Consider the following 25,967-nt stretch of genomic DNA (forward strand, 5'->3'; position numbering starts at 1 on the left):
GCATGGATCACATCTATGCTGCAGCTTGACAGGCAGTATTACATAGCCTAATATAGTTGTCGTCTTTCATTTTTTAGATGCTCCTGTACTAGAGAGGTAGTTTAGTCTTTTAGAAAATTTGCTCATAAAACTTATTTTTATTGGAAAATCTAGTTGTCCAATCGTTTATTTCATTAGAGCACAACAAATTAGGAAATCTTATAAATAGCTTCCATGGAACAGTGCTATTTTTTTTATCTTTTCCATTTTCTTGGTTTTCCACAGAACAAAAGATACCCTTGGTACAGTCACAATTTCCCTCAATAATGTGCAGTTGTTTTGGAACCTACAATCATTGATGCTATCTACATGATTTGTTGGTTATTCTTGGGGTTTCTTGGCATTGTTGGTACCAAAGCTGGACTTATAGTATAGGAGCATAGCTTAGAATTAATTTAGCGTTCTCTTTAGGATCATTATGAATGTCAATACAATATGCGATGAACCCTTGAAGTTGGAGTTGGAATGCTAAGCTTTCAATTTATAAATCTTTGATTATCGGGTGAAGTTTTGTTCTTATGTAGTTGATGAATTTAGCACCATGTTCTCTCAATTCTAATAATGTAGTAGGTTGATTAAGGTAAAATAGTGGAAAAAGATTGCTATTATTATTCACAAATAAATAATATAAGCAAGCATAAAAATAAAAATTTAAAACTACTTCAATCTAGAGAGCTATTCCTTGAGGAAGATGATAGCAACGCAGAAACATTTTCTGAACTATGAATCTAATTTAAATTTGAAGAGAGCTCACTGGCTTACTGAAATTCTCTAAGAATTATTTGTAAAACTACTCTCTGTTCTCGATTCCTCTCTCTCTCTCTCTCTCTCTCTCTCTCTCTCTCTCTCTCTCTCTCATGGACAGTGAAAATTCTCAATTTGGACTTGGGAGAATGTATGATTCCTATTTATGCATATAGGCTAGAAAGTTCTCTTCTCCATTTAAATTGTTGCATTTTGGTAGCTATGGTCAAGCTAAAAATATTGCAACCATAGAAAATAATATCTGGGTGGTTACCTCCCAAGTTATCTTGAAGGAGCATATAGTGGAGACTGAAATTCGTTAAAACTTATTATCAGCATTGAAATCAAAAACAAAATCTCCGGATTTAGCTAACTGAGAGCTGCCATGGACAATAAAAACTGGAATTGAAGTTCTTAAGCCCTTGTTAAGTTATTAAATAGACCCCTGTAATTTTTATTATTATCTTTCGGTTTCCTGTATATTATCTAGTCAATTAGGTCACTTGCTTGAGGGCCTAGCAAGCCTTATTTTACTTTAATGTTACTTGGTCAACAAGTCATCTCACATGCCACTTGCTTGAGTGCCAAGCTTATTGTATTTTAAGATTAGTTTCCTACTAGACACCATATTTGGCCATTAATGCTTGCTAGGGCATGAAGCAATGGGCAGGTTTGCAAGTAGTGATTACCTTTCAGTCGAGGAGCATATTTTTCATATATGACTTTTAAGTTATCTATAAAGAGATCATGTAATGTTGATGAATGAAATCAGATTTTCTCATGCGAGTATCCTGTGCGATGCAAAATGGTGCGAGGCCCAACTTCTTTATATCTTTCTCTTCTCTTCTACTTCACCACAACATTAATTTTCCTTTTTTCTTTTACATATTCTTGATCTGATTCACCTTCTTGATGCAAAAGCCCAAGCCCTACCCACTAAATCCTTAAAACCCTATAGCTATCCATTCCACCTTAAACCCTTTTCCACCTTTCACCATCATGGCCCCAAACAGACCCTTCTATCCATCACAAACCCACCTAAACCCTAGATTCTAGAGGCTGTAATGCTTCCTCACAGCAGCAACCTTGTTTAAGCCTTTATTGGTTTATCCACTCCTTGGTTCCCTACAACAGGACTACTAAGAGCATTCCTAAGCTGATGATTAAGTGAGTAATCTGTACCACACTGCTGATAGGATTTGGAGAGGCTTTTAATACTTGAAGGTGCCTATCAGGTGATGAACGGATACCCTCCATAAATACTTCTTGAATATTGCTCTTGCTTTGGTTTTCTACAGCAAAGTAGTGTTCTATTTGCTTAAATATTCTAAATCTGATCTCAGCTTTACTTTTCTAAGTTATCATTTTAGCAATAGATTGCATCACCTACTAGGACCTTTAACATGAAAGTTTTTAAAAATCGAATGCTTTCAGTTGTTGCTTAAACATTTATGCATATCATCATCTTAGACAGCATATAAAACCTAGGCCTTTAGGTAGGGGCATGCACAGTTCGGGTTGGGTTGGTTTAGGGGTATTCCTGAAATCGAACCGACTTAAATCAATTTTCTAAAACTACAACCAAAACCGAACTAATCATATGCTAAAATCAGTTCAGTTTATCGGGTTGTGGGCTTTTGGGCTTTTATCAAATGAGCAACTAAACTGGATGGGCTAAATGGGCTTTTGTCGATTTTTGTGAGGATGGGCTAAATGGGCTCCTCACTGAGTTTTAATGAGGCTTGAAATTATTTGCAAACCAAGTCAAACAGTCCAACCCATCTGTCATCCATCTTCCATCACCTTCTCCGCATCCTTCACGAGGCTCCACATCCTTTCCATTTTCTCCCCATCCTCCTCCCCATCCATGATGGCTGCTAGTCTCTCAAGTCTCAACGGAAGCCTCCACCACTTCCACTTCCCCGACGAACCCCTCCCCAAGCTTATCGAAGACCTCCGTCGAGACCTTGATGAAGGACTCCACCTATGGAAACTTGCCAGAGATCTTGATTCTGATCACATCCACCTTCTCTCTGCCTCCTAGAATTGCCGCGATGGCGTCGAAGACCGCTGCCAAGACCTTGTTGAAGGCCTCCGTCCATGGAAACTCACCGGAGATCTTGATCCATGTGAGATCAACCTCCTAGAACCGCCATGATGATGCCAAAAAGCCAAATGGAGACAACTTCCACAGGGTAGATCGCCTGGTGAACAGTTGAGATCTTGCCATATGGGGTGTCGATTGGCATGATAGATGTAGCCAGCTCATCGGAAGGACTTTGCTCCAGCAAGAAACGCCTTTAGTGGGCAAAGTCCCAAGGAGTTGGAGCCTTGGAGGAGGAGGCATGGGAGAGTGACTCTGCTCCAATGATGATGAGGAGAGTGAACAAAGTCTCGAACAACGATCCCAAGCAGTGAACACATGGAGCAGGGGGAGATTTAGGAGGAGGAGGAGAGTGAACAAAGTCTCGAACAACGATCCCAAGAGTGAACACATGGAGCCTTGGAGGAGGAGGCATGGGAGAGTGACTCTGCTCCAATGATGATGAGGAGAGTGAACAAAGTCTCGAACAACGATCCCAAGCGGTGAACACATGGAACAGGGGGAGATTTAGGAGAAATGAGAATACGAGCCACGGAAGGATCGAAGGATTGGGGGCGGCTGCAGCTAAGGCTATTGATTCAAGTAAAATGTACCAAAACTTAAACCGAAATCGTTGATGAACCAGATGAACTAAACTATTGATGAACCAAGTGAACTGTGAACCATTTTATATACATATACAAGTCAGTTCAGTTTAAGTTGTTTTTTTTAACTTAAACCAAAACTGAACCGATTTTTCCGATTCTAAAATTTTCCAAACCAAAACCAAGCCGAATGTGGAAAAACCCAACCCAAACCGAATTAACTGGTTCGGGTTAGTTTTGCAGTTTGGTCGGTTTTCTCGTACACCCCTACCTTTAGGTTGTCCTAAGATAGCACATATGAACACATGGATAAAATATATAATGATAACATTTAAGTTTTGGGCTGACAAAAAATAGCCATCTAAAATTAGATGTGACATCGATGTGACAACAAAAACTCTTGTCACTAGCTCGTAAAGTCTACATAAAATTTTGTAAAGAGTCACTTATGCCTATCATGTACAGAAAATGAGCTTTCGAAATTCAGTCAATTTCCAATGGAGAAGATAGACTTCTTTATGGAAGAGCATGATAAGCAATTAACATTTGCTTTAACGAAGATGTTAGGGTTTTTTATGAATCATAAGCATCATGTGGTAGTGAAAGGAAAGCCAGGCTTAGAAATTTTTCTGCAACAGATGCCATATAGAAAATAGTAAGAAGGGAGAAAAAGAAAAGAAAAAGAAACCTTAGGATATAAATCAAGGTTCGCCAAACCGGCAAGTTTGGAGCATACTGAACTGGACTAGTTGGAGATCGACACGGTTCAAGCATTTAATATAAGACAGCCAGGTTCCTCGTGCAACTCAATTCCCCCCTCTTCCATCGCCATTGCCTGCGTTCAAGGGTTCGGTAAGTCCCTCTCCTTCCCTCCCTCTAGCTCAGGGTTGGGTCAGGGTTAGGGTTTCCCTCGCCCTCCCCCTTCCTCCTTCCCCCGCTCTCCCTCTCCGCTCTCTCTCTCTCTTTCTCTCGCCTTTTCTCCCTCTCCACCTCCCTCTCTAGCTCTTCTTGTGTTGGTACGCCCAAGAACAGCAAGTATGGATCCATACCGTGCCAAACTGCCAGCTAGTACCCCTCCGGTACCGATTCCTCAAACCTTCATAAATATAATCGAAATGGGCTTTTTTGAAAATTAAAATAACATAACATTTCTAAAGAGGCCAAAAACTTGTTCACTTCTTTGTTTGATAAATTATTATGGGGTGGAATCAACAAGCATGTTTCTTCCAAAAGAAAATTATGTCCCCAAGCTTTCTGAAAAATCAGAAATCTAGGGGTATCTTTTAACTCCCACACCTGACCCATCGTCCTGTAATCATCTCCTTATAACACTCCCCCTTTTCAGTTTTTTCTCCTCTTGTGCACCATACAGGCCCTTTTGGTGTTTGTTTGTAGCACAGAAAGGGTCTTCCCTGCATTTTGAGACTTTTATGGGATGGTTGAAAATGCATTTTATATGTATAGGCAGGGTATGCCGAACCAGACCGGGCTGGAACTGGTACTGGATCAACGTGGGATCCGGTACCGGAAGTTTTTATTGAAAAACTGGCCGGTATGACTACCGTACCGGTACGAACCCGGTACGTACCGGTCCGAGCTGCCACCAGTACGCCGACCGGTACTGGTACGGCGGACCTTACAGTATAGGTTTTGTGAACAGGCGGGATAATAGGCAAATCATGCTCCTTTAAATAAATGCAAATACATTCTTAGCATACTTGTGAAAACTGGAAAAATCAGCTAATAATTTCTCAATCTAACCTGTCATATATTTGCGAACTAAACAGCAAAGCTTGTCCATTCCATCTAACAAGAAACCAAGAGTTGAATCTGCTGCATCCTGCAATCAATAATATTAATATTATACATGGACAGAACATATGTACAAGGAGACAGCATGATGAACTGCAGAATGATTATTGATGTGCAGTAGGATTGGAAACTATATGCATTATGCAACTTACAATGTCAATAGGTATCACCCGTGCTGTTTTAGATTTTGATGATGCAATACCAACATGTTGGAAGTACCAAATTATCTCACATTGAGCCAAAGCAAGTGCAGAGAAAACCATCTGTACAACTTATAGACATCATAAAATGTAATAAGAAAACTACCATCTAAAAATCATCAAAACATGAACAGGCACACACCAACATGCAAGCTGATGCACATGCGGACATACCTAGAGACCGATACCAAAACAGAAACAGAGAGAGGGAAATTAAAACTTTCATATCAGACACACATACACTATAGACAGTGACAAACAAAAAATATTTGAGCTAACTACTTTTGGATTTTATACATTATGCTATAAGATTATCATGGTATACCTTTCAACCTTAATTCCTTTCCCAACTTCTCCCTGATGCAGGAAAAGATCAAATTTGTTGATCTAAACGTCCAATAGAGTATACAATCAGCAAGTCTAGGGTTTCTAAAATTCTTCTATGATTTTGGTGAATTTATGGTTTATTGAACCTTTTTCTGGGTATGGACTCAATTATATCCACCAGGGAAACTTCAGGGGCTGCCGTTCCTGACCAGGTTTTCTGCAATTTGCAACCATTTAGCAGCTAACAAGCTACATTTTCTTACCAGTTGAATGTCCTAGCGTTCATGGGAGGCCCTCTATTGCCTCCAATAACCCTGCCAATAAACTGATAATTCTAAGACAGTTTATCCCAGATTGGTGACCAGTTGTAAATACTTTCTCACTCCTACTTAGCCTAATTGCTTAAAGTAGTGCTCTCTGGAAAGGCCTATTATCATGCCAAAAAAAGGCTTGTGTTATGAAGATAATGACCAGAAAATAAAAAACGAATCATCCAGGAGGTTTAATTTCTCAATTTTCAGTTTCAGGTGAAGGCTTTGCATACAAAATTTCAGGTTACAGTATTCAGATGGGTTTTAAAAAGTATTTAAATGAGGATCTATAAAAGATAGCAAGATCATATCTACAAAACTAATTAGTTGAGAAATGATTCACGGGGTTTAGAAAATGGAAGCAAAGATAAAATGCGGACAGGAATTATGAAAAATGCAGCAACCTACAAGAAAAAGAATACCTAACAAGCATTGGTACAAGTCAGCAAGTTCACAAGTGGTTGAGACAATGGTGGTTACAAGAGGACTAGAAATAAGGAAGATAAACATTCTGCAAATAGCATATGGCTACATCATCAGTCATAATCTGCCTGTTCCATCCAAGCTTCCAATCTTCCAACTTACAGCTTTGTAGGAAGAGAAATTACAAGGGAATAACTCAAGCATTTTCTTCCCCATCAATATGACAAGACCAACACTAGTGACTCACTCAAGAAAATTGAACAGCAAATCATTTGCAAGTTTAACCAATGAATAAGTAGCAATCACAGTTGTAAATTTATTGCATGAGGACACTGCAACTTTAGGCAAACAAAAGTTTGAGGATCTTTTAAGGGCCCATATAGCATAGTAAATGCAGTGGGTATTTCACCGCTAATTCATGGTTAGATATTTTGCATACTGTATAGATCCATAGATATGAACAAAAGGATCAAAAAATCAGATCTGATGATATAGATCCTGAAAATACCATCTACGTTTGTTTGTTAATTAGAAAAAGCTATTTCTTTATATGTTTGCACATGATATCAGTTTTAACTCTAGTATTATATCAGAATTCAAGGATGCTAAATAAAAGGGAATATTTCAAGATAACGTGTAATTTCATCAAATAAGTTACATATTTTACCCATATTTAGCCTCAAATCTTGAGTTGTGCCTCCTTCCAGATCACATTGTTGTGCAGGTGAACATGTCAACATTAAAATATATGTGGTGCATCTAAATCCAATTAAAAGTGGCTTTCATAGGCCTTAATTTTGAGCCAAATTCATGCATATTGGTTATGTTGTACTTAGGTTTTATAAAGGTTAATAGGCAGATATTCAAGTAGGGGTCTTTAGGACATCAGTATGAGCCAGCAGTTTAGATTGTACACAAAGAATATTAGTGAACCATAGGCCTCCTTTCCTTCTTTAGCTTCTCTTTATTTTAAAGATTCTTTTCTAGTCTTCTTTTGTCTTAAAGAGTAACACAAGACAAATGGAATATTATTGATACGCCTGGATTTGATGATGTATCCAATATTAGCAATAAAATAGTGACTTGATAATCTTTTGCATGAATACAGATAAATCTATCATCCTTGCATGAAAATAGAGAAGAAATTGTTTATGAATCTAACAAAATCATATGGCTTTTACCACATAGCCTGCACATAAATTGCAAGCAGAACTTTACCTGGATATTCGGGGCCAGTAAACTAGGTTGATCAGCAAAAAACTGAACCATTCTTCCAATCTCTTGTTTTAGCAATATCCTCCTTTCTCGGTGTATGGCATCACAACAAATCAATGCTTGTTCATGTACCTCACTGCAGTAAGTCATCATTAGACCATTAAAATTACCAATCAAGTATGAGTTCAACCAGTTAATGACAAATCACAAAATCATACACTAAAAGAACTAGCAACAATAAAAGGAATTGGAATCATAATTAAGAAATAAAAAGACATTAGGTAAAGCAACAAGACTATACAACTGATGGAGTTCTATTGAGAAAATGAAAACTTTGCAGGAATTCTTTTGATATGCCCTCTTTAGTGCAGGCAACAACACATTTCAAATAAAGTTACAGAAAAAGTGATGAGTACGAAATTGGTGCAATTCCATTAAAAATAAATCAAAGTACGTCGTCTCGGTATCGGGCCCCATACCGGTGCCACCCTGTCACTGTGTCGGCACGCCCAGTACAAGAGTTGGTTCGGTGTGGCGAGTGTCGGGACGCCCCACGTACCATGTACCGGTACCAAACCAATACAGTATGGTACGTCCTGTATCATAGTATGCTAAACCGGCCAGTACCGGCTGGTTCAGCCCGTACGGGACCGGTCCGGTCTCTGACTGGTCCGGTACAGTGGTGGAAAACGGTTATGGCCCCATAGGGGCCGGAACCAAACGGTATGGAGGGCATACCGGTGCGAAACAGACCGGTTCGCACCGGTACAAGGCCGAACCGGCCGAACCGGACCGGTTCCATCCAGTTCGTTGTGGCATTACAGGGGCATGTAATGCCAATGTAGCTATGCTACAACGGCATTTGATGCCCCTGTAGCGCACTGTGGCTGGTTCGGTAGCGGTTCGAACCGATCCGAACCGGTCCGGTAGACCACCGGTACGCCTACCGGTACCGGTTCGGCGGACCATATCCCGTACCGTCTAGTTTGACACGGTATGGCATACCTTGAAAGAAATGTTATGATATAGGAGGAAAACAAATTTAAAACTCCTTTTAATAACCTACCCTCCTGCTAATGTAAAAATACATATTCCACAATTCCACATTGTGTATTTATTGGGATTACGGACCCACAAATGTCACCATCAAGGTGCAAGAAAAGATAGTGGACAAGGAAAGGTAGGTCAAAATGAACTGCTATAAGGGTTACATGCATCAAGATGTTTTGGGCTTTCATAACATACAAAACAAGATAAAAATGAGAAGTGATATGTGTAACTATCTATTGAGCAAGACGATGAGAGAGAATTGGAGTAGAGGAATAAACCTCTTTTTTTTCTCAGCAAGAGAGGAAAAGGAGAAAAAACATCACCATATCACTTGCTTTTAGTGAGGTGACATCACTTAATGATTTTTCTCTCTCTAAATTCCATACACTATGCAGTTACTAAGTTTTTATAAAATTTTAGGCCCCACTCTCCCACCTCATAATCGCTCTCTCTCTAACTCCTACATGGCAATCCTTTTGCTCTGTTCTTCATTACCTTAAATCCAAGTAACATCCATTTAAAATATAACCATCATAATCCATGGTTGCGATCTAATTTTAAATCTCCTTATGATTATCGCAAGCCATGATTCCATCCAACCTTTCTAATTTAAAAAGAAAATTAAAAAAAATCCTTCCAACTCCTACATTGCTGCTTGGGAAACTACTATTCTTGTGCCCTCCTAAATATCCACTAAGACCTCTCTCTCTGCCCCATCTCTCTCCTACCTCAAATGTAAAATCTTGAGATTCCATGGCACTATTTTCTGAGCTATTAATTTTTTAAGTTATTCTTTCCCTTCAGATGGGTGCAACCCTAACCGCCCTCTTTCTTGCTTTTCAGCATTTCTTGATCTCTCTATAGCACAATGAGAGTATCTATGGAAAGAAGAAAATAGACAATGTAAAATACAGCATGAAATATTAACTAATATGTTTAGTGTCACAGGCTGAGCACAGGTAGCCATGCATGAACTTCATGGCCATGTTGACATATTGGAAAAGAGCCAATGCATATGTGAGGCATGCATAGCACAGTTCAGCTCTTTATTTTCTTTTACGTGGCTGAGTTCTGTTTGCACTCCATATATTCCATTTATTTTCATGTTAGTTTCTTAATCACAATTTTTGAAGATTTTTTACTTTCCATATTGTAAATATTTTGTGATATCATCTAATCCAATCTAATCATTTGTTATTTTCTACTTTTTGTGTGGCTATGGTACTCAATGCTCTCTATTTATATATATAGGGCTGCAAATGAGTTGTACAGTGAAATGATAACTTGCATCATAAGTAGAGCGTTGCATGTATATCGTGTGGAATCATGCTTTACTAAGTATTCTGTATCTTAATAAATATCTTTCTTTAGCTAAAAGCACAGTAATAACCATTTCTACCTACCTAGCCACATCATTTGACCAAGCAATATTAAATTTTAAATATTTCAACTATCTGAAAAAAAAAAGAGTTAAGAATAATAAATTATCACAATTTATTCAATTGAGCTTTGAAATATATATATTCGTTGTTGATTGCTTCTTTTTTTTTGCTCCTTTGGAAGAAAGACGAATCAGTACATTGGAAACAATTAGATTGAGGGGGTACAACTATAAAAAATAAGTGTTTCATATAACTAAGATGATCGGGCAAAGATGGAGCGAGGCTTTGGCAGTCACGTGGATAACATTGAGTATGTTCACTGGTTGCCTCCATATTGTAGCTGCCTTTTAGAACATTGGTCATGAGCAAACTTGCTTATTAGGTTACTGAGATAGTTTGTTAGTGAAAAAGTCATTTCTTTGGGTGATCATATCTATATCTACCAATTTAAAATAGTGACTGCATTAACTAGATGTTAAAATGCCATTTCACATGGATCATCAATGTGTATATGACAACACCAATATTTTATTCTCAAGGGAAGGAACATAGAATGTGCATCCATACCTACTCGATCACTTTGTTCAAAACTAGCCCATTTTACATCATATAATACTCAATACCAAGGTTCGCCATATTGCCCCGAACTGCCCAGTTCGGGGCGTACTAAACCATACTAAGACGGAACCAGGATGGTTCCCTCTTTGGTTCGAAAAATGATGTGAACCGTTCCAAACCAAGCAGTTTGGAGTGGTACTGATACGAGCCATTCGGTTCACACCGGATTGGGCTCGATTCGAGCTCCATACCCCACACCATCCACCTCCCCCACCCCCATTCAATAATAGAAGAGGGAGGTTGAGAAGGCTTCCTGTGCCTTCTCAGCCCCTCTCTCTCTCTCTCTTTTTGAAAATCTTAAAAAAGGAAAAACACCAGATTTCACAAGATTTGAGCTAGATCTAAGTTAAAATCGGGAAATTAGCCCCCTCCCCCTCATTTCCTCTTTTTTTTATTTAGAGGCCAAAAATCAGCAAAAAAAATGGGAGAATAAGGATCCACATGCCTTCTCGAGCAAATGTTTGTAGTGAAAGATAGATCATGCTAGTCAAGGATAAGGACATATGGAGAGCTATTGCATTGTCATTCCACCTCAGCCACATCCCTATTAATGCAGCAGACAACAAGTATTAACAGTCTGCCATTGCCTTCATCCAGAGCGCCGGACTGGATGTGAATCCGCTAGGGCCAAAGGATATCTATAGTAGTCTTCTAGACAGCAATAAGGAGTTGTAAAATTGGAGAGCCTCCTACCAGAGTAAGTGGGACACGTATGGGTTGACTGTGATGTGTGATGGTTGGATAGATCCTTACAGACAAAGCATCATAAACTTTCTGACCTACTATGACATGAAGACTTTCTTTCATAAGTCAATTGATGCTTCTAATCATATGCACAACGCTCAATTCATCCTCAGATTAAGAACTACATTACACTCGATAGCCTTATTGATAAGAAAGCAGGCTTGTATCAGTTGTTCGTTAGTGCTGAGTGGCAAAAGGGCAGGTATGCTCAAGTCCACATGAGGAGAGTCATGTGGAGGGCTTAGTGACCAGCCGAAAGTTTCGACAGCAGGCCGATAGGATTGTGAAGGCTATCAAGCCATTGTAACGAAGTGCTGAGGGTAGTGGATAGTAAGAAATAACCCCATATAGGCTTCCTCTATTGCATAATGATAGCTGTCAGGGCTCAAATCAAGGAGGCAGACCAAAGACATGCATAAGAGTATACTAACATCATCAACCAAAGGCGAGATTATTAGAAAGGTAGGAAGTTTTATCTAACAGGTAATTTCACTTATACACCTGTTCATCATAGACTATTGTGCGGTTTGAGTATAATTGTTATACTAAATCAATTGCAAATTATATCAATAGCCTATTATCTAAACCCAATGTTCCAATACACCATCAATGCGATAGGTACAGATGAGGAACTTTGTCTGAAAGAGCTGAGTTAATTTTGTCAACTTTGTCAACTCGCGCAACTAATTGACGCCATATAATATGTATCTTTTCCACAGACAAAAATGTTTAGAGAGGGTTCGAGCAACTTCGGCGACCATGTAGCTATAGCAAGCAAACAAAAAATGGGTCTGGGTATTTTAAGACATGGACTACAACTATTACATGGATGTTATACAATTAGTATTTAGTTTACAGGTACACGGTACCGACTGTACCGACGTACCGGTGGGCATCGGTACCGAACCAAACCGAGCCGAACCGGTACTGTACCGATGGAGCTAAAAGCCAAAAAAAATTGGAGCCGGTACGGACTGGCCGGTTTGGGCCGGTACCGGTTCGGTACGGGCCAGTACCAAGTCGGTATGGGTCGGTACCGGTCGGTACGGGCCGGTACGCATCGGTACCGATCGGTACGGACCGGTATGCATCGGTACCGGTCGGTACGGGCTGGTACGGTTCGGTACCGAAATATGTAGCTGTACCGTACCGGTAGGGTCCGGTACCGGTATGTACCGGCCGGTACCGGCCCGTACCGACCGGTACGGCAGACCATGATTTAGTAGCTTCTAATATTTAGTTTTCTTGAATGCTTTTGTAGTCGAATGGTGGATCCACTTTGGCCTGTCATCTAGGAACCTAAGAGGGCTGGTGATTCAGATCCTCACGAATGGTTTCCTCCAGTGGATGTAAGAGTAACTGGTCTACCTTCACCCTCATCCATAACAAACAAAAAAACGTCTCGCATAGAAGCAATTGAATAATCTTGTATACATCCATTACAATCTGCATCTACAGCTAAGATGCATCAAATAAGAAATCGAGCTGAAGTACAATGATCCACTTCAAAACTTCATGCATGATGAAGAGGATTCGATGATCGATTGGCTTGAGGATCAGTAGTAGTAGCCAGAGCTGGATGAGCCAGGATTGCCTCCTTGATCAACCAGTTTTGCAGCCATTGTCTATAGTGGATACGGAGCAATGGACAAAACAAAATATTCCACACTCACACCCAGCCAGTCTAGTCAAGGTGGAGAGCCCAGTCAATCCTCCTAGAAGAGTCAGGGCAAGAAGGTTGTTATTTAGGATAGCAAGAAAAGCAAAAGAAAGAAAGTTCCATCTTCTCTGGAAAGACTCGAGAAGGAATCCATTCCTCTGATTCGGAGACCAACGAGCCATCTGATGACCGGTTGTGCATATCATCACTTGATACCAGCGATAGTTTATCCCACGATGCATCTGGTAGCTAGAGGTAGGAGGGCACAAGGTATCTTAGTTTATGACTCAGTCCAAGGGTGGTCTTCAATTCATCGGTTAGTCCTAGTTTACTTATACCACACAGGATACGAACCACAGTGCACAACCTGGTAGAATCTGCGAGGACACCATTGCATACAGGAGACGAGCTCCTTATGGTTGTTTGGGAGGTGATGCTGTTGTAGTAAATGACATTGCACATGGAGTAGGGTCTGTACACATATTTAGTTTCTAGTCGCACATCAGACCCTATTCCACACTTGTAGCCTGACTCGTACGCACATGGATCATTTGAGGTCGTACTTGAGTGGTTACTAACTTACTATCCTTCCCAAAATCAACCATCTTTCCAGTCGGATTTTGCTATCAGCATCTTTGTATGGCAGCCCAGTCTCAAAGTCTGATGGATGACTCCTTCCAACGTAGCTCTCCAGTGAATTACGAACTTAAGCATGGAGACCTATCGCACTATGGGCCTCTTTGAGAGTTGGTGAAGCTCCTCCAAAATACTGTTATGATCGTGTCTATAAGTCACATCGACACCCCTTAATTTTAGATATTGGTGTGTATTTTATACTTTAAATACATTAAAATCGATTCAATTTGTTGTATTGTATGTGTTTTTATTTATAAATATGTTGGTTGGCTACTCCAATTCTAATTCATGATAAAAAGGCATTAAAAAGAGGTTAAAACCACAAATTAGACAACAATCCCAATAAAATTTTTAAGTAGAAATCCAAAAAAATGTGACAAGAAAAAAATAAAAAACAAATAATAAATAAAATGGCAAACTAGTCAGCTCAGTACGCCAAGTGTCGGTACGATATCGAACCTATATTGTACCATATCTGTGGTCAATTAGTATGGATTCCCGTATTGGTTCAACAGATACCATCTATATGGACAAAGTGATTAAAGGCTATCAAGGAGCCTAGAGTTTTTGTGTAAAATTTTAGTACTGAAGACTTCAGGAAGTTGAAATGACTTTTGGGAATTGAAGTTTCAAAGTCCAGACAAGGTATGAGTTTATACCAAAGTAGTTTTTACGCTCCTTTTTGAAATATTAAAAAATATTCAAATGCTTGGATTGGTTGGTAACACTCTAATGAACTTAAACACTAAACTCATGAGTCATGACCAATCAAAAAGAATTATTATTTTTGTACCAAAAAAAAGAATTATTATTTTAGGTGATAAATATGTCTGGTGACAAAAATAAATTTATCTAATATTCAGTCAAACATCTCATTTGTGGAGTGTGTTGATCAATTTCTGCATGATATAAGAGGTCATACAGATGCAGAATTTCAAAACTTTAGATAATTAAAAGACGCTTTAAAATAACTGTATGAAAACAGTGGTCACAGACAAATAAAAGAATATTGTTGTCCAGATTGTGCAGATTTTCTGAAAATAAGCTACTGATAATAGTAAGAAGCAAAGCACAATTGCAAGAGCTACCACATATGTTGATATTGAGCTCTGGTGCCCATTATTTGCGAACTAATGTGGATATGAGATTTTCTCGTAGAAATTAACAACTGTATCATGAGAAACAGCAAATAATATGGTGCATCACAAAAGAACCAAATACATCAAAGTGGATTGTCATTTTATTCATAAATGACTGAGAATAAAGAAATACTACTACATATATCAATTGTTGGATCGACTTGCTAATATGTTCATCCGGTCCCAGATCCAGGCCTCTCCAGCCTAGGTGTGACCCCTCTCTCTCTCAACCTCCCTCTCCTCTCTCCCACCTCTCACCCTCCCTCCCTCTACTTCCTCTCCAGCTCTCTTCCTCCCCCTCCCCCTCCCCCTCCCTGTGGTTCCGGTACGCCACAGTTTGCTACAGTGCACTCCAGTACCCTACTGTACCGGTTGCCGACCAGCACGCCTATTGGTACCGGTCCTACCAATTTGAAAAGTTTCATTATCAAGGATTTTAAGATCATTGCAATTTATTGTATATGTATAGATATGTGTGTGCTATTCATACACATACAAACACATACAGAGAAAGAGTAATAAAATTTTATGCATGTAGTGAGAGCACTAATATTGTTAGAAAAAATGAAAAATGATGACGAATTTATTTAACTACATGTGTGCAACCAAAAATAAAATAGAATTATAGATGTATGACACATACCATATCATTTTCTCAACCTGCTTTGCAACATTATACTCTAGGTCTGCTTCCTTTTGTTTTGCACGTCCAGATTTGGCCATTTTCTTGGATTCTAATATTCTTGGAAGTACATAAAGCTGATAATCTTCATGCAATAGCATATACTGAATGATACAAGTATCAGAAATGGTCATCCACGAAAAAAAAACCTATATGCTGGAATTTAATATATCATAGTTACCTCATCTCTGAATAATGTGAGAACTAAATGTTCCTTTAGTACAACCTGAAAGCAAAATATATAGGGATAAGAACAGAAACAAAGCACCGAATGGTTATATCACTCAATAAGATTTGAAAGACCACAGAACACTACAATCTATCTTTATATGAATGGTAAGCAGGGAGACGAAAACTATGAAAATATCAAGTTAGAAGAACAAAGAAGATATACAGTACTTCAGAAAATAGTCCACAGCCCAACTTGTATGATGTACTTGGAAACCTTGGGAGATAATTATTTACACAAATTTAAAAAAAAAAAAAGAACTTTTAGAAAACTAACATGAGAAATGACAACAAGGCCTCATTATAATATTCTTGTCATATGAAAATATCAAGCATGATCCTACACCCTAGATAGAAAATTCTGAAGCAGGGTCTGACAATATTGGTAAACAAGCAGCAATCTTAGCCTTATCTTGCTAATAAAGAAAGGAAAGAACTTAGCAAACAAAAGATTAAGGCAACATCTCTATGTAATAGTGTAAGGTTCTTGGGATGTCACTGGTTCCTTCACTACAATATCAAAATAAGGTGGAGGAGGACTAAAATCAAATACTTTGTTCACATTGCTTCAGACTCTTATATTGGACAAGCAGAACTTGATCATTAATACTTTCAACCTAGATGCGTCTCTTATAAAAACAGCCTTATGATGCATTCTTTAACACTCAAAGTCTAGCTCTTTCCTACTTATATGAAGTCCATGACAATTACATGTTTCATTCTCCCTTGGCACAGAATTTTATACTAGTGAGGAAAATATCCCTAAATGTTGAAGCTTAAGACAAGAAATATATCATCATAAATTCATAATCAAATACTTGTAACTCTGTTGTTGCTGTGTAATATAAGTATGTAACAACCTAAGTTATATTTAAAAAGAACATAGATATGTCTATCTCTGAAAAATCTGGAAATGAAGTATTCTGTTTCTGTGCTATGTGTTGAATTACTGATTAACACCATATTAGATGAAATCTTTTGAAGAAACTTTTCTTATCGAAACCTTGGGCTTCTATATTGTTTAGGCATAACAAAATTTATGTTTGAGAAATATGGAGGGCGGACTTGGCACAATGAAACACAGCAACAGCCTCTCCATACGCAGGGGTAAGGCTTTGTACATCGGAACCTCCCCAGACCCCATAGTGGCGGGAGTGCACTGGGATGCCCTTTAAGATTTGAGAAATACCTTAGCATTTAAAAATCACTATTCTGACTCAGCCAAAAGATACGGAATTTTTGCTAAAACTAGGAAATCAATGTTTTATTCTTAAGGAATATGAAATTTAAGTATTTTATTGAACTCAAATGGACAATAGTTCATTATTTACAAGTAATGTTTTAAGCAAATAAAAATAAAAAGAAGATGAGGACATTTAGTTGAAATGATATACAGATAATTAAGATCCATCTCTCTATCTGTATTTACTCTTTAGCAGTCAACCTACCGAATCTAGGCTTCAACCCACTACCTTGGCAATTGACTCACACAACCAGCTTACCTGAAACGACCTAGTGAACACTTTATTAGAAGATTCAGAACCAACCTGTTTGAACCTATATATAGGGGGTAACCAAAGAAAAAAATAAAAACAGAAGGCAGGCCTTGATAGTTGTGAGAGATTGAGGAGGAGGAGGAGAAAGGAAACTTGGATGGAGGTTTTCAAGTTTTCATTTGCATTATATGGAAAGTAATCCTGCCATGAATCTTAAATAATGTTATACTCTGGGTGCATGCAAGGTTAGCAGTACTAATAGCATGACTCATGCCAGTCACGTACCAACACACGGTAATTAAATATAAAAGAAGAGGACATTTACTTGAAGCAAAATTCAGGCAATCAAGACCTGTCTCTGAATCTGTATTTACTCTTTAGTAGTCAATCTACTCAACCTAAGGCTTCAACCCACTAACTTGGCAATCGACACACCCAACCACCTTACCTGAAACAGCCTAGTGGACACTTTAGAAGCTTTAGAGCCAACCTATTAAACCTACATATGGCGGGTAACCAAAGAAAAAAAGAAAAGGAGTAGGCAGGCATTGATAGTTGAGAGAGATAGAGAGAGAGGAGAAGAAGAAGAAGACGGGATTCTTAGATAGAGCTTTTGAGGTTTTCATTTATATTATATGGTCAGTAATCTTGCCATGTATCTTAAATCATGTTTCATTTTGGGTGCATGCAAGGTTGGCAATACACCAATACCAATACTATGTCTCGTGCCCGTCATGCACCAACATGCGGTACATTGGACCATGCTGGTTAGGTACCAGTATCCCCAAATTTATTTTTTTCATTTTTTCCCCAAGAGATGGGAAGGGGTGAATGATGGCAGGAAGGCATGGGGGATCAATCGGAGGAAGAGTGAGGGACATTGCATTCGATATCAGAAGCAAATCAGATGGCATTGATCTACAGGCGAGGAAGGTAACACGCTATCCACATTGGTGATTCCTTCAAGCAGAGGCTAGAGGGGAAAGGGCAAAACGACGACGAGCAACAAGCAAGGTTCGGGGCAATAAGCTTGCAAATTGCAAGTGAGATAAAGATAGAGAGAGAAGCGAGTGGAGAAAAGGAGGAAGGGTGGTTGACATAGGAGAGCGTTATATAGGAGGAGGGTTAGGATCGAGGTTTGGGTTGGAGCAAATCTGGCAAAATCGGTCAATACGGCATGAAACAGGCGAAACTGGCTAGTTTAGCCCAATCTAGCCCACTTAAACATATGTGATACTTTGAAGTTTTATACCTTATTGTTATATGCAAAACCGGAGGTTTTTTTGAATCTCAAACATTATAATTGCCTTTAGAATTAGTTTTTGAAACATAACAAAAACAATTTTTTACAAGGATCCTGACTATTCTTCTAACGAAATCTAGGTTATATACTAATCTAAAAATTTTTGATTCATATTTGGAAGACTTAGAAATCATGAGTTTAAATGGCTACTTCCAACTCGTATTTATACATCAAAACTAGAAATTCTGTTCTTGTTATAATCTTTTCTAAGTCTGTTTGTATTGGAGTGCTCATTTTCATTTGAGCCTTCCAAAGTGGCATATTTGAATATCTATTTAATCTTAAGCTAGAAACCTGCTTGAAAGATTTATGGAGCTCAAGCAATGTGGTATATAAGTGCCCTAAACCTCAAATTATTAATGAGGATATAAGCAGCCTTAGTTGTATTTGCAATGAGGAATATGAGTGAAGCGAACCTTTGTAAGAAAATTCTAGAATATGTGAAGTATCAGAACTATTCTGAAATGTTCGAAGTGCTTTGGTCATGTTACATTGTCTTCTTAATTCGTACATTTTGACTTTTGGAATTTTCAGCATTGACTTGTTTTAGGACCCCTGCTTAAACTTCCAAAAAAATTATTTCACCTCTTTAAAATTACGTCTCTCTAATCAAGTATTTGGATCCTTTCACAGTATCTTTTTCCTTATTCAAAATTTTGACTCCATTTCAGTGAAGCCACTCTTGCACTTTCCTACGATATTTTGTGTTACAACTTAAAATCATTAGTTTTTCAATGAAAATGTGAATTCCTTGACTAAGGAAGAGTTTTACTTGCTGAGTTTATAGCTCAGTTCATTTATTACACAATCTTTTCAAAGTGATGAGTGAGGGCTATAGTGCCTCTTTTTGGTGGACTTAGTATTTGAATGATTATTGAAGCAACACCGACAATATTGTTGTTGTGTTTGGTTGTTCATTACATGAAGGTATGGTAGTATAGATTTCTAATAGGCCATGTTTAACTATTTAATGGGATTTTATCTAACATATGTGGATTATAATACATTTTCACTTAAATTGCATTTGATGTAAGGTTTCAATTAAGGATGGTCCAATATTGTTGTCTCTTTCCATCAACTAAGATGGAGATCTCAATAAGTGCAAATTCTAGGTCATGCGTTGTGCCAAACTAGACTCTAGCACAATTTCCAGCACTCTACAGAGAACACCCGGTTAAATTTCCAAATAATTATTAAAACAATTTGTCTTCTATACTTTGAAAAATAACATATCCTGCTCTTAAATAAAGCATTGAATATGAACATCATGAGCAAGGTTCGTCGTACTGTACTGAACAAGACGGTACAAAGCGTACTGTACTATATCTGTTCGGTACCAAACTATGGTATGGAGGGGGTACCGAGTGTCGTACCGACACTCGATACACCGAACATGCCCCATATCATACCGGACCAATACAGTGATAGTACGGCACCGGTACGGGGCCCGGTACCGAGACGGCATACCTTGATCATGAGAATACACTGCTTCCATATTAAGGAGGGAGGGAGGGGTAGGATAGAGCTTTAGAACTTAAGCATGATCACTATGGATTTTTAACACATTTGGTTCAACAAGATCAAAGCTAGATAGAAAGCGTAACTTTGGATTTTGATGGTTTTGTAGGCAACATTGGCCAGTAAAACTTCACATAGACATGCCATCAGCCAAAACAAATACAATCATTCTTAAATACAGAATATAGTAACTAAGAAGTAAGAAATAACTGCAGGAAATATGAAACACAAACTCTATGTAACTTGCAGGGAAAAAATGATGATATATACCATTGCAATATCAATACTGGTAACACGAAGAAGTTCATCAGGACAGACAAGATAGCCAAATAGAACCCATTCTCGGTATGATGTAACATTGGCTAAGTCTTGAGCCCTCTGAAAGAGAAATAAGAACAAAACAGCATGAATTTCAAACCCAAACAAACACAAAAGACAGAGAACTAACTTAACAACTCAGAAGCGGTGATGGTTTTGAACCATAGAGGAGAAACACACCTACCTTGGGGTGAGCAGAATTTGTGAGTATGTCAGGATAACGAGGGTGAAATGGACTAAGAAATCCCTCATTTCTCAACTTTTTTGTATCAGTTGAAAGAAAAATTGTTGGACCTACAGCCTCCAATACCTGAAATAAAGAATTAAAAAAAAAAGAATTAGTTGAGCCCAATAAGAGAAGTTGAAATATTCTCTTATCTAAGCACTAAAACAGTTCTGCTTAGTATTGGCAATTAATTGAGAAGAACTTTATGAGCTTTCAAAGTATATGCATATTTATCTCTTTAAGATGATAGTGACATTCCTAATGGTAACCATAGTTATAAAAACCAGACCGGACCTGCCAGTCCAACCAGAAAAACCAGCAAACTGGACCCCTGGCTGGTCCAGTTTTCATAGAGGACTGCTATTGCAGTTGAACCACAAGAAAACCACCGACACAGCCAGGTTTTAAAGAAAACTGGTGAAACGGGCAGGCGGAAAGGTGGGTTGGCGGGTCATGATGTTGAGATAAAACCTAAAAAATAATGTTTAACATCAGATTCAACCCGCTGTCCATCCACATAACTACAATTACCTTAACCACCAGAACACTATGGATGTCCTTTTCCTAACGTAATTTAATATACTTATACTACATCCAGATCACTAAATAACTAATACTTTTCCTCAATTGTGCCAAGTTAGATTGTGACATAATTTGCTGATCACTTCTTCCTATCAAACAGAAAAGTTAATAATTTTTTATCTTTCTTAGAAAATGAAAACTAATAAATATGTACATTTTGTTCTTCTGTATATCTTCAGAACTGTTCACCAAAAAAATCATTTCAGAACTTTACTACTTAAAATAATTTAAAATATCAATAAGTTTTACCATGTTTTGCTATATCATACAATAGTATTCCTTATAATTTTTAAATAAATAATTCATAAGTATTTTCTGTTTATGTTGTAACTAAATACTAGTGTAGATATAATATAGATCCATGTGATTCAAAGAGTAGAATTTAGAATATTTTTTAACATTTCATCAGTATGAATCAGACAATAAAATTTGATCAATCCATTTGGCTATCGTTAAGGTGGAGAATTGAACCAAGAATTCTCTTTCTTCACTATTAATCCAATCACCATTCACATTTTTAATTTTTCTTATCAATGAATAATTGTATAACTTAGATGTCTCGTATTTTTTGAAAAAGTGATATATGCAAAAAAAAAGAGGTCTTGTCAACCTGAAGCCGCTAAAACACTCCAAACAGCCTTTGATAATCATACATATTTATTTTAGATTATAATTATTTTTATATTTTTCAAATTTTTAATATAACTTAGTTATAATCCAGTCTAAGCATTTGACACGATGGTTGGACCGACGACCCAACAACCCAGCTCCTCAGTTGGGTCAATCTATAGTCCAAGTTTAATAACTACGATAGTAATTCTTCAATATAGTACTGACTAAGGTCTGCAATCTTGGTATTGGGTGTCATACTAGTATGTGACCAGTTAGGAACGATATTGTATAGTATGCGCCTCATACTAAGATAGCTCTCAGCCTCTTTTTTCTCACTTTTTATCAAGATATTGCCAGAAACCAGATGGTATAGGCCTGTACGATATGGTAATATATCTCGATTTTAGGCAATACAAGGTGGTTCTGCTTGGTTTAGACTGATATGAACCGACTCGTCTCATTACCAAAATGAACATCAATACCATATCAACATAGTACCAATATATTATGGTACGTCCGGTATAGGTCTATATAGGTCGATTGGGAGACCTTGGTAGTGATACAAAACTAAGATTAAGGTTGAAGAATTGAATCAATAAGCATTCCTTTTAGAAGATAAGGTCATTTTGAAATTGTTTGCTACTTTGATTAATTTTGGAAAGAATTTCTTCTAAGGTTAAAATATCATGTACCCACCTGAATCAATAAAAGTTGGACACAATAAGCATCCCATACTAAGCAAAAATTCAACATATTGGATACTCCAAAGATTCACAATGATATAATAGGACACATTTTTCCGATACAAGAATTTTTGCATAAATTAATAATGACATGGTTATGCCTTTAATTTTTATATGCATATCAAACAATATGAATCCACTTTTATATGTTTGTTATTTTTATAAATAGGGCTTTATTCAACAGAGTATACTATATTAATTACTTAAGACAACATATTCACATCCAACTAACATAATGAAGATAATAAATCTTACAAACTAGTACAGTAATTATGCCTTTGGGTGTAACAGGTATCAAGTGCATTATGCATAGGCATGAACATAGGAGGTCATAAGAGAGATAGATTGGTCTTTGCCACCTCGAGCTAACTTGCGCAACCAAAAAATAAAATAATAAAATATGCTTCAAATTGGTCTTGTTAGCTGGCTGACCCAAATCTAGATATCTTGGAAATCACGTCTTATACCATGTATATGTTCTTGAAAATTTTCATACCTTTTGAATTTTTTAAAATTTAAGCATTAATTTAAATATTATTTTCACAATGTATACAGAATTGACCATGGTTAGCGGATCCGTACCGGGATGGTTCCGGCAACGAAACCGTGACACCATCGCCGGAGGGGGAGAAGGAAAGAGGGAAAAAGAGAGAGCGAGCGGGGAAGGGAGAGAGAGGGAGAGGGAGGGAGGTCGGTGGAGGGCGGCGCTCGGGCAGGAGGAGGCCGCAGTCAGGTTCTCTGTTTCGTTCGAAATGGGGTCCAACCGCTAAAATATTTTGTGATTTTTAAGTGAAGTCGCCAAGTTTAAAATTTCGTGATATTTTAGTGAAGTCGGCAAACGATTTGCTGACTTCACTTAAAAAAAAAGCAAAATTTTTTAGCGATCGGGCCCCTGTTTCGAACAAAACAGGAGATCCGCTCCGCCTCCTGCCCGGACGCCGGCTTCCATCAGCCCTCCACCGGCCTCCTTCTCTCTCCCCCTTCTCTCTCTCTCTTTTTCTCTTCCATTTGCCCTCTTTCTTGCCTCCTCTACTGTGTCGGTACAAGCCCGGCCCGGCAGGCATGAGCCTGTACCGACTCGTGCCGCCGGATAACCAGTACGGTGCCTGGTACCGGCACAACAGACTGTAGATTAGACTATACAAAATTGAGGATTTCATGCAAATTAAGCATGATCCAGGAGATCCTTGTGCAGCCTAGATCCAATGAATATAAAAACAGGTTGAATAAAAAAAAAAAGAAAATACGCTTTCCCAGCAGCCCCCGTGAATTCCCCTTTCTTTCTAGTGGTGTCATGCCCACATCTAATTATCAATTTTGGTCCATAGCTGCCCTATCTGAAAGAGATGTCCAAGATGCACTGTGACTCACAGATCTCCATAAAGCTTATCATACAGAGACTGAAAGCGTAGTCGAGGTCACAGTGAGGAACTGATCACATATGTTGTGGTTATTATGCATTCAGTCCAAATACTGGGGTGTACATTCTTTACATCACCATAAAGACAATTGAGCCAGACGCTAATAATTTCACTAACCTAATAGGTGAACTGAACACTTGATCTGGATTTAGTTTCATTAATCCACTCAAATGTTATACAGCACTTGTGAAATCTAGCCTCCAAAGGAGGCAACAGAGTTTTCTGAAAAAATAGAAAATGCAAGGGAAAACATTAAAATAAAAAGTTTTGATACCCATGCAGACCCCTGTTTAGAGAGGGTTTTGGTAGTATTGACAGTTTGACAAGTTTCGGCCAAAATTCCGAAACTAGCCAAAACCCAAAACATCAAACAAATTCAGGTTCACTTCTAACAGAAATTAATTCATCTCAGCCAAATCTTAAAACCTCAAAGTGAATAAATCACTAAAGGAGGCATCTTTAAATTGTAATTAATAAGCATTGATAATATAGTCACTGTATTCTAAAATTTCTACCGACCTAGTCTATTGTGTCTTCCATTATATAACAGAATGGATCTAGAAATCTTCTCAAGAAAAATTAAAGAAATATGTGGCTTTCTTGGTTACATTGCTTTACCATACAAAAGCTTTAAAAAGGTCTTTGCATTCATTGACAACTGTATGACTGGCATTAGCTTGTCCCACTATCTAAATATTTTAAAAAGAAATGGGAAAGCATGAGTGGCCCCAAACACATGACATGAGCTGGCAAAGATAATTCACCTAAGTTCACCTGGATTATTCAGAAAAATTACCATAATCAATGAACTAAATGAATTAAAAAATTAAGGTTGAAATTATATTCATTAGGCTGAAAGAAAATTTTCAGATGAGTCCAAAGGAGAAAGAAAAAAGAATGGCTAGGAATGTTAGCCACAATGAAATAAAATGCAAATACATAAATATTTTTGATTCAGAATGGAAAAACAAAATACTTCAACACTACAACATATATCTAGCGAAATAATAAAACAAGCAAGAGTTAGAAGTAAGACTTCTCCAATGCGAGGGCTGACGAAATTAAGGTCCTCTTGCAACCCTTTCACTGCTGGATCATAAGAGTCTACAAACTGAACCAATCTGTTCAACCAAAAAAGAGATGTAAGAAATGGAGGATGACAAAAGCAAACTATTGAGGAAAAAGGATGTCACTGTTACCCTATAAGAGTAACATCTTTACTAGGGAGAAATAATGCATCAATTTAGCAGGTTAAGCCATTATTCCATGAGTTATTAATGAAATTAAAATGAAACATCACTCATTTACCTGTTCCTTTGTACACATTACCATATATCATTACTTATCACGGTTTAACAATATCATAGAGGGAACTGGCTTTCCTCTCCAAAGCACCTATCCGTTATTTAATTGGTCAGTATATCAACAAGATCATACTGGGTAAGTGACTTTTCTCTCCATGGCAAGTAACCTTATTCCTTCAATCCAACATTAGACAATTGCATACAAAAGCAACGAACAGACATTAGTAATCACTAAGCAAAGGGCTGAAAAGGAGAACAAATATTTAAAACTAAGTAATTCCAATTACTGCTTTCGTTGCCCGATCTGATGGCTCATCCTCAAAGTCTCCTATGTCCTTGATCATACCAAACTATATTCCATGTACACAGCAACAGCATGTAATAAAATATTTGTTGAATTAATCCATAAAACCCATCCAGATGTGGTCCACAGTGTCATAACATCGGGGCCTTGAGCTTAAGCCTTGTGGTTAAAATGTTAGTTGTTTACTTCATCCAGAGGAGAGTCAGCAGACACTACCATACTTTAACTCCCATAACCACTTT

At 37.9% G+C, this 25,967-nt stretch overlaps 1 protein-coding gene across 1 annotated transcript in view; it reads right to left on the reverse strand.

Moving 5' to 3' along the window:
• The window catches only part of LOC103709817 (probable protein NAP1), a 56,097-nt gene that overhangs the window by 20,187 nt on the left and 9,943 nt on the right, over window positions 1-25,967 (reverse strand). Inside the window, exons 7-14 of the mRNA XM_039114465.1 lie at window positions 25,154-25,238; window positions 20,718-20,843; window positions 20,486-20,593; window positions 15,852-15,896; window positions 15,632-15,774; window positions 7,763-7,895; window positions 5,436-5,546; window positions 5,233-5,311 (exon numbers count right to left, since the gene is read on the reverse strand). Coding sequence (XP_038970393.1) covers window positions 5,233-5,311; window positions 5,436-5,546; window positions 7,763-7,895; window positions 15,632-15,774; window positions 15,852-15,896; window positions 20,486-20,593; window positions 20,718-20,843; window positions 25,154-25,238 — 830 coding nt within the window. The remainder of the gene's footprint in view (window positions 1-5,232; window positions 5,312-5,435; window positions 5,547-7,762; window positions 7,896-15,631; window positions 15,775-15,851; window positions 15,897-20,485; window positions 20,594-20,717; window positions 20,844-25,153; window positions 25,239-25,967) is intronic.

Source organism: Phoenix dactylifera, chromosome 16, assembly GCF_009389715.1.
Source record: "Phoenix dactylifera cultivar Barhee BC4 chromosome 16, palm_55x_up_171113_PBpolish2nd_filt_p, whole genome shotgun sequence".
NCBI lineage: Eukaryota > Viridiplantae > Streptophyta > Magnoliopsida > Arecales > Arecaceae > Phoenix > Phoenix dactylifera.